The sequence below is a fragment of the Hydra vulgaris genome, chromosome 04, assembly GCF_038396675.1.
Source record: "Hydra vulgaris chromosome 04, alternate assembly HydraT2T_AEP".
Classification (NCBI taxonomy): Eukaryota; Metazoa; Cnidaria; class Hydrozoa; order Anthoathecata; family Hydridae; genus Hydra; species Hydra vulgaris.
In genome coordinates, this window is record NC_088923.1 from 17967040 (window position 1) to 17978343 (window position 11304).

The 11304-nt window shown below is 27.6% G+C and overlaps 1 protein-coding gene across 1 annotated transcript; it reads right to left on the bottom strand.

Annotated features, from left to right (window-relative positions):
* Positions 1 to 10749: 10749 nt before the first annotated feature.
* Positions 10750 to 11304, bottom strand: LOC136079238 (uncharacterized). Its single transcript, XM_065794963.1, has one exon. The coding sequence runs from the start codon at positions 11302 to 11304 to the stop codon at positions 10750 to 10752; it is 555 nt and encodes a 184-aa protein (XP_065651035.1).

Consider the following 11304-nt stretch of genomic DNA (forward strand, 5'->3'; position numbering starts at 1 on the left):
GCAACGAAATTAAATAGACGTGATATTCAGATAAATCTCACGTTTCTTAAAATCAAAATATGTGGCAAATAATCTTTATTCAATGATTAATATTTGGTATTTCAATTGTGTTTTTCTGCTTCATTTTCTATATTTAGTACTAATTTCTCCACAAGATGCCTGTCTTTTTTAAAAAGTAAATGTGTTCGACAATAAAGTATAGATATATAGGATGTTACTTTGTTCGTTTTATAATATTGATCTTTATTGTATTGATAAATACTGACTTTATTTATCAAATACTAATAATGTAATTCCATGTTTCTTCTTCGTCTTAAAAATTTTTATGACAAAGAAAGAACTTTGCAATAAAATTAACTCTACAGTAATACATCCGTACAATGCAACTCTTCTCGTATATAGGCTTATGAATTGGCACATACACAAACAAACACACGCACAAACTCATACACACATATTTACGTACACATAAAAACATATATAAATACGTACATATACACATATACATACATATACATACATACATACATACATACATACATACATACATACATACATACATACATACATACATACATACATACATACATACATACATACATACATACATACATACATACATACATACATACATACATACATACATACATACATACATACATACATACATACATACATACATACATACATACATACATACATACATACATACATACATACATACATACATACATACATACATACATACATACATACATACATACATACATACATACATACATACATACATACATACATACATACATACATACATACATACATACATACATACATACATACATACATACATACATACATACATACATACATACATACATACATACATACATACATACATACATACATACATACATACATACATACATACATACATACATACATACATACATACATACATACATACATACATACATACATACATACATACATACATACATACATACATACATACATACATTCATACACATATACATAAATATACACATACATAAACACACATACATATAGACATCTACACACATACATACACATATATATGTACATATATATACACATATACATAAATATACACATACATACACACACATACATATAGACATTTACACACATACACACATACATACACATATATATATATGTACATATACATACACACATACGTACATATACACATATACACATGGGCGGATCCAGCATTTTATGGTCTTTGAGATAGCTAACTTCAAGACATGGAGCAAACTCCAAACATTTATATGTTTATACTTATGTCAAATAAGGATGCTTTGCAAAAAATTGCGATGATTGGAACCTGGGATAAATAAAATCCCAACATTTTTGGGCTAAGTATGAACATATAAATGTTTGGAGTTTGCTCCATGTCTGGAAGTTAGCTATCTCAAAGAACAAAAAATGCTGGACACGCCCTTGCATATACATACACATATATATACATATAAACACGTATAATTTTTTATGTAATATTTCAAAAGAATCTATAACCATTTTAATGAAAATAATTTATTTCACACAAAACAGTTTGGTTTTCGGAAAAACCATTCAACTGAACACCCATTAACTGAAATAGTAGGCCAAAAAACTGAAGGATTTGAAAATAATAATTTGACTCGAGGATTATTTATTGACCTATCAAAAATATTTGGTACAGTTGATCAGCTCATTCAATTTGAACCAATACTAAAATTTTTATTTTGGTACTTTTTATAAATTCGGTAAAAAGCAAAGTTTCGGTTAAAAAACATACCGAAAACCGATTTTTATCTAATTTAGAAAATCTTTTTCTAAATTAGATAAAAATCGTTAATTTTTTACAATTTTCACAAAATATTTTGTGAATTTTTACAAAAAATCTTGTTTTCCAGAGAAAATTTGCCAGTTGTTAAATTTCACTATTAACTTATATTGCCAACTTTTGTAATAAATCTCAATTTGGGAAACACTTGTAATTAATTCTAACATAATACGAGAACAAAAAAGTAACAAATGTAAATTTGCACTTTTAAATAAATTTTTCTAATAAAATAAATTTTGCCGAAAATGTTTGCCGAAATGTCGGTTTCGATTTCAGCACCAAATTTGAGTACCTGAAACTTCGATTTATTTTGGTTTCGGTTTTTTTCCTGTTTTGGTCATTCACGAATACACACACATACACATACACACTCACACACACACACACACACACACACACACACACACACACACACACAAACACACACACACACTCTAATTATTGGTCCTTCGAAATTTCTTATCAAAACTTTTTTTTTAATGATTCCAGGTTTTCTTGATAAATTTAAGTACATAATTATCCAGGATTAACAAAGAGTTCTTTAAACTTCGTAACTAAAAAACTTGCAAAGTTATAGATTTTATAAGTAAGATAGATTTTTTTTGTATATATTTTTCTTTCTTAAAAAACTAGCAATACTAAATATTCTTTAAAATAAAAAAAATTTAATAACCTATTTTTATCAAAAAGTATATATTCTTTCTTAAAAAACTAGTAATACAAAATATTCTTTAAAATAAAAAAATTTAATAACCTATTTATATCAAAAACTATATAAAATTATAGTTAAGCGTGTTTTAAAGTTTTTTTTTTTTGCGTTTCGCACACTTTATTAATAAATCAACCAAGTAAATATTTATTTAAGCGCATGTCCAAAAAAAGATTCCGTGACGAAACTGCTGTGTTCGCCAAAAACTCCCAAATAAATTTTTGTTTTATATTTTACAAAAGTAGTTGATACTTTTGCAGCCGTACTTGTCTTTGCAGTTTATTGTAGTATTCTATGGTCAGTTTATTGTATACTTTATGGTACAAGTTATTACCTTAATGCCGTTTTAAAATACCACGCAGATACTGAAGATACATGCAAGGTACTGAAAACAAAAATCAAACATTAGTGTGAAGTGACTAACTTAAAATAAAATAGTAAAAACCAAAAGCACACTTGAAAGATAGTGATAATTTTAAATTGCTTTTATTTTTATCTTTGTTAACATGACACAGTCCTTCGCCAATTATTCATACTCAGTGGACATGGTAACGATCAGGAAAGATTTTTTAGACGTGTATTGTGAACGTTTATATAAGGTACTTTTTCAGTCTAAAGGAAATGGTGATGGGACGGTTTACATACGTTACGTTCAAAAAACGTTTTTTAAAAATGTATTGGAAAGGTATATCTTAAGTGCTTTTTTTGTCAAAGGAAATAATGATAGGACGGTTTTAATAAACGTTTTAAAAACCCCTAAAATCTAAGAGCTGATTAGGATTATGAGGACTCATTTACAGAGATATAAAATTATTAATAAATATATATAATAGTATGCAACTATTGCAGATTCAAAGTCAGATGTAGCAAATGTTGACCAGTTGACATTAATTGTTTGCTATTGTTATAAAAAAAAATCATATGAAAGATTTTTAACAAGTCTCACCCCTAAAAAATCATACTGCTTTATCTTTACTTGAAAAATAAAACAAATATTGGAGGATTGCAAACTACCATTGGAGGACTTACGTGGTAAATCTTATAATAACGCTGCTAATATAAGCGGAAAGTATAATGGACTAAAGGCAATTTTTAAAAATATTGATAAATATGCTGAACTTGTAGGGGAGAGTATGCAACCATGATCCAAAAAATCTATCAGGCCAATTTACTGAATATATGTTTTCAATTAGCTCTTTAAAGTAACAGTACATGATAGCAAATTTTATACCTTATTATAATTCAATAACCACTTTTTTACCAAAATATTTTAAGTAGGTTTAAAATTATAAAAACTAAATACGCTCAATTGGGATCATGGGTGCACACCAGTATGCTCCCTTAATCCTACCTATATGCACCCTTGATTTAATGTGTGTGTACTTGATGCGAGATCAAATTTATACCATAAATGTGTAAGAATTATTTTTAATCTTTCTCTAAGTAATATAAATATAGAAAGAGCTCATAGAACTGGTAAAAAGGATGGTAACAAATCAAGGACAATAGTCGTTAAATTACTTCATTATAAGGACAAAGTTAAAGTGTTGCATGCTGCTAATAAGCTTAAAGGTTCCGGAACGTACATCAATGAAGATTTCTCTTTCGAAACAAATGAAATAAGAAAAAAATTAGTGGACGAAATCAAGTTACACCGAAAGAATGGTAAATATTCAATTATTATTTATGACAAACTTATTGTTAAAGAATTTAAAAATAAGCAACCCAGCTATTAAAAACTCTATATTTTAATATTACTCTTATTTAAAATGGCTGACGATCCTCCTTTAAAAAACTTTGAACTTAATTCATTACTAACTAAAAAATCAATACTTTTAAAAAAACATTCTGATCCGGATATTAATTTTTTTAACAACGATTTAATAAAAAATATTAACCCATTATATTATAACGCAAATTCAAAAAATATAATTGAAGGAATGGAGAACGACTCGTTCTCTATTCTTCATGTTAATATTAGAAGTCTACAAAAAAATTTTGATTCATTAAAACAATTTTTGTATAAAGTTAATATGAATTTTCAAATTATTTGTCTCAGCGAGACATTGTGTGATGATAAAAATATCGAGAACAATTATAATTTCCATTTACCAAACTATAAAGTGATTCACCAAAATAGGTCCTCAGGCAAGGTAGGCGGGGGTTTGTGTATTTTTATTAAAAACTCATTGTTCTACAAAGTTAAGTCAGATTTAAGTTCAACCACTAATGATTATGAGTCATTGTGCATTGAACTCGTTATAAAACCTCTAAAAATATAATAATCCTTGCTTTATACAGACCACCTTCAGGTTCTATTAAAGTGTTTGAAGACCACATTAAAAACGTCATTAAAAATAATCATATTAAAAAAAAACTGTTTACATGGTTGGTGACCTGAACCTCAATATTTTGGATTATGACTCAAATAAAAACATTAAACAATTTTTTAACGTCATTTTTGAAAATAGCTACATTCCTGTCATCAACAAACCTACTCGCATAACCAACAAAAGTGAAACTTCGATAGATCAAATTATCACCAATGACTTCATAAATATAAAGATAAAAACAGGAATATTTAAAACAGATATTTCTGATCATTTTCCTATATTCATTGTTGTTCAAAAATATAATAGAAGTGATTGCCAAAAATATAAAAAAATAAAAACAAGAATAATAAACGACTCTTCAATTAACCATTTTCATGACCTTTTATCAAGTGTTAAATGGGATGACTTGTTATTGAATCTAAACGCTGATAAAGCCTACGATATATTTATATCAGAATATTATAAATATTATAACAAAGCAATTCCTGAAATTACAAAATTAGTTAAATCAAAAACGTTATCAAATCCTTGGATAACTAAGGGTATCCTTAAATCTTCTAAAATAAAACAAAGATTATGTAATAAATTTCTTTAAAAAAAAAACCTACGTAATGAAAGCAATTATAAAAACTACAAACGACTCTTTGAGTCAATTATAAAAAGATCAAAAAAAAACTATTATTCAGATCAACTAAAAAAGCATTCAAATGATCCTCAAAGTACTTGGTGCATAATTAACAAAGTTATTGGTAAAAATAATCCAGAGAGAAATAATTTTCCAAAAATTCCTTAATTCAAAGACAACTATGTTATAGAAAAAGAATTAGTGGCTGAAGCACTTATTAATATTGGTCCGTCTTTAGCATCAAAAATTGAATCCTCTAAGATCAACTTTGATGCATACTTATTCTCTAATAAAACTAATATTATGCCTAATGATAATCTAACTGAAAAAGAATTACTTTGCGCAGTCTCTTCGATTAAGCCCAAAAAAAAGTATAGGCGTCGACAGTATAAGTGGTAACATCATTATAAATTCAATAAAACTGATTACAATCCCGCTTTTGTGTATCTTCAACTTATCTTTAAAAGAGGGAGTTTTTCCAGAAAAAATAAAAATTGCTAGGGTGGTCCCTATTTTCAAATCAGGTGATTCTAGTAACATTACTAATTATAGGCCGATCTCTGTTCTTACATGTATTTCAAAAGTTCTTGAACGAATTATGTATAATAGACTCTATTCTTTCTTAATCCAAAATAATATTTTGTACAATAAACAATTTGGTTTTAAATCTGGTCATTCTACTGATCACGCAATCTTACGTCTTGTCCACGATACATTTAAAGGTTTCAATGAAAAAAAATATACTTTAGGTGTTTTCATAGATCTAAGTAAAGCCTTTAATACTGTCGATCATTTAATTCTTTTGTCCAAACTCGAGTTCTATGGCATCAAAAATTCTAACTTGGCTTGGTTTAAAAGTTACTTGTCTAATAGAAAGCAATATATTTCTTACGATGGTGGTAAAACGGATAATATGATTATTACATGCGGTGTTCCCCAGGGATCAATTCTAGGGCCCCTTTTGTTTCTAATTTATGTCAATGACTTATATAAATTTTCAAATATTTTAAACACAACTTTATTCGCCGATGATACGAATTTGTTTTATTCTCATGAAGACATTAATATTTTATTTTTAACAGTTAACAAAGAACTTGATAACCTAACCCAATGGTTTAAAGCCAATAAATTATCTTTAAACATTACTAAAACTAAATACACATTATTCCATCGTGTTCATAAAAAAGAAAATGTTCCACTTGATCTTCCAAATCTTTTTATTGATAAAAATATAATAAAAAGGGAAATATCTTTAAAGTTTTTGGGCGTAATACTCGATGAAAATGTTACATAGAGAGAACATATAAGTGTTATTGAGAATAAGGTTTCTAAAAATATTGGTATATTGTATAAAGCTAAACAGTTCTTAAACCAATCTTGTCTTAAATACATATAATTTTCATTTATACATTGTTACCTAAACTATGCTAACATTGCTTAGTGCAGCACCAATGTTACAAAGCTAAATAAACTTCTATGTAAACAAAAACACGCCATTAGGATTATTACAAATGAAAATCGCTTCTCTCATTCAAAAATACTTTTTAGTAAACTTAATATTCTAAATGTTTATAAATTAAATCTCTATCATGTTCTTATATTTATGTTTAAACTTTATTAAAAAAATGGCACCATATTTATTCAACTCTTTTGTTTAAAAAAATAAATCGTATATACAGCACAAGATTTTCAAATAATAACTATACTCAATCCAAAACGTAGGTTTTGGATTCTGCCACTAAATACTCAATCACAAACCGAGGACCTAAACTCTGAAATACACTTTTAAATAATGATCTTAAAACACTTTCTTTACTTAATCAATTTAAAACTAAACTTAAGCAAAATCTTTTACTAAATGACAATGAACTAAATTTCTTCTGAAGCGTTTAAAATGAGAGTGCTATTATTAATAATTTAGTATTAATAATTGTTTATTACTAAGATTGTTTATTCAAATACATAAATATGATAAATAATCTTGTCTCTTGTCTTGTTTCTGTTTATTTTATTTTTTTTTGTTTTGTCTTTTTTTTGTTTTTTTGTTTTTTTGTATTTTTCTTCTTTATTGGTGGTCTTTTTAGTAAGTAAAGTAAACTTAAGTGTTAATAAAAAAAATAATTTATAGCATATGTAACTTTTACGGTTTTTATTAGCATTGTAATTTACGGTATATTTATTACGGGGCTTAGTGATAAGGCAATATAGTCTTCTTTTTGCCCCGGTCATATATTGATTTTATTCATGTACATTGTTATTGTAAATACTATTAACGACAAAATATATTTAAAAACAAAAATCATCATGTTGCTAATAAAAAGCAATAAAGTTACTATTAATTTTACTACAAATTTATCTTTCTTAAAAGAAGAAAAAATCAATGAAAAAATGTTATTTTTTACTGAGGCTCAACGTTTTTTTTTAATTAATTTCAAGATCAAGTTTTCTTTTTCTTGTCATGAAAATCTTATTTTACGCTCCATGTTTTTTCTTTTTTGACTGAGATTTTTTTTTATTTCCTGAAGCTTCTTCAGTTCTTTTTGAACAAGAGTGGCTGTGTGTATTCTGACGCTAATGTCTTTTAACGGACTTCTTTTATCCAGCTTTTAGAAATAGTTAGTTTTTTCTAGACTTACTTGATGAGAGATTTTAATAGAAACAGTGGATAGTTGAATTCCAAGGTTAGATATAAGCTGAATAGGCAGTACACTACAAGCTGAACCTGATGACAGACTTGGCGTCAATGATTGATTAAAAGCTGGGGCATGAACAATAGCAGAAACTCGATCAACAATACATGGAAATGGGTTAGCAGTAATAGACTCTGGATGGTCTGTTACATATGAAGCCATTAACTCATTAAAGGGTTCAATTCCTGCCACAGCAAATCCTGAAGAAATGTTAGACAAAGTAAAAGCTTGTGCGTAAGCTTTCCTTACAACTGCAGCTATATATATATATATTTTTTTTTTTTAAGTTTACATTTTTTGTCCTAGTAAATAAATTACTTTCACAAACACAAACAAAATTTATCATTAGAACCTTTGCATGTGTATATAAACTACTTATTATCAGAACCTTTGCATGTGTATATAAACTACATCAAAACATAATCAACAAAATAAAATGTAATTAACAATAAAAGTTATAAAGAAAATATAAAATTACAATTAAAAAAACCTGACTACATCATCCATTAGGATAATTACATTTTTTTAGTTTATATTTGAAAATGGGAAAAGCAAAATGCATGCCGAAATTGGGCAAAACAATTTTAATCCAAAGATAAGGTGCACGATATGCACGATATGCACGATATGCACGATATGCAATACGAAACTGATTAAACTTGGTTCGACAAAAGGGCTCATGTATAAAATTGTTGTTTCTAAGTGTATATTTATTTATTGGTTTCAAACAAAAGAGATCTTTAAAAACGGGTAAAGATATGTCATTTTTCCACATATACATAAAGCACAAAACATTAAAAACATTAAGCTCATAAATATTGAGAACATTCATTTCAATAAAGAGTAGTTTAGAATGAGTATATCGATCCGCAAAGTTTATTAAACGGATCGCATGTTTCTGACGGCGATAAAGGCATTTTAACTTTAACATTAGCATAATTTAGATAACTATGAATTAAAGAGTAGTAAAGTTAAGTTAGACTTTTTTTACATAAATATGTTCTGATTTTATACAAAATTCCAATATTTTAAGAAATTTTTGTACTAATATAGTCGATATGCGTTTTCCATGTGATGTTTTTATCAAAAAAAACACCTAAGAACTTTGTTACAATACGTCTTTTTATTTCAACATCATCAATAAAAATTGTTTACGGTTGGATAAATAACTTTTCAACCATTTTATAACTTTGCAATTTATTTTAAAATTTCATGATCGACAGTATCGAATGCTTTCGAAAGGTTGATGAATACACCTATGTATATTTAGACTTTTCAAAAGAATTAGAGATTTCACGTACAAATTGGATAACTGCATGTTCTGTGGAATTATTTCTTTTAAAGCCGAATCAGTAGTTGTATAAAAAATTATTAGAATGAAGAAAATTGTATAATCTATTGTACATAATACGCTCTAGTATTTTTGAAAATGTGGAGAGGACAGAGATAGGGCGATAATTACTGATATTTTTTTGATCACCTTCTTTTAAAATTGGAGTAACCTTGGCAATTTTTAGTTGTTCAGGAAAAACTCCTTGGCGTATAGATGCTCCAAAGACCTTAAATAGAATATCTTTTAAGTATTCAAAACATTCTATGACTATATTGCCGTTTATGTAATCTGCTCCGGTTGATTTATTTATTTTTAATAGTTTTGAAAGCTTTTTCAAACTTTTGAAAAGATAGTTCAGAAGATAATTCGTTGGAACTAGTGCAATTATCCACTTGTACTAAAAAATCTCTAAATGTAGCATTTGTATAAGGAATTTTGTTTGCTAGTTTGGGACCGATGTCAACAAAGAATTTATTAAATTCATGAGCTATAGCTCTTGATTCGTATATGTTTGTTATCAACTATAATTGTTTGGGGGAGGGAACCTGAGCATCTTTTTTGTCTACCACTAATTTCATTCATTATTTGCCAAGTGCGTTTTGAGTTATTTTTAAATTTATCTATGAGTCTTGAGTAGTAATTTTTTTTCAAGTTTTTACGAACTTTTTCAAATAGGTATTTGTATTCTTTATATATCTCTTTATTTGCAGATGATTTTGTTTTAAAATATTCTATATAAAGCTTCTGTTTTATTTTTGATGATTTTTTAAATCCCCTGGTCACCCATGGGTTGTTTATATTTTTTGGATTTAATGTTTTTACAATGATAGGAAAATTAGCGTCATACACGTAATAAAATGTTTCAAAAAAATTATCGCAAATTTTGTCTGCATTATCATTAAAGTAATTATCCTTCCAGTGTTGTGAATATTTCTTTGTTTTTAACTGACTAAGGAAGATTGACTCAACGCATTTTTTTGTAACTTGTTTTTATATATTCTTATTAAGAAAACAACGTTATTTATACTAAATCTGACATAGATAGCAACTATCATTTTCAATTATCAAACTAAATTTAAGATAATAATTACCAATTTTCTACCATATAATAATTACTGTAAAAATACGTGACGTCATTGTGTGGTTTAACAAATGTTTATGACACACTCCCCCAATTTGTAGAGAATATCTACAAATTCTCATCAAAATGTTCATCAAGTGCTGTTATTTTAATAAGTTCCTCAGCCTTTGATTTCGCCATTCGTGAAGGTCTTTGCTTCAGAGTTTGGGTTTGCTCTGCTGATATGTTTTCTCTAGGTTTAGAATCATTTAGGAATTCCTTGATCTCAGTAGGATCTTGGCAAATTTTCAACGGATAAAGCATCTGAATCGGTCTTTCCACTACTTGATTATTTCCCGTTCTTAATTTAGCACCGCGGATTATATTATCTTCTCCGCGTACAAGTTTCGTTACCATACCAATTTTCCACTCACCTCTATTCTTTTCTTCTCCTTTAAGTAAGAAAATCTCTTCCACTTCTATGTTCTTTTGGTTATAGCCTTTGCACTGGTGATTTTCTCGCAATGGTCTTAAGTACTCGTTTGTCCACCTTTTCCACGCTAAGTTCTTGCATTTCGTGATATACCGCATTGCTCGTGTAGTCGTTTTGTTGTTAAAATCTTCATCATCCTCATCTTCTGCATTTTCGGAAGGGATCGTAATATCTTTTCCATGTAAAATCAT

Coding starts and splice junctions, on each gene's coding strand:
- LOC136079238 (XM_065794963.1), bottom strand. CDS start 11,304: ATGATTTTACATGGAAAAGATATTACGATCCCTTCCGAAAATGCAGAA.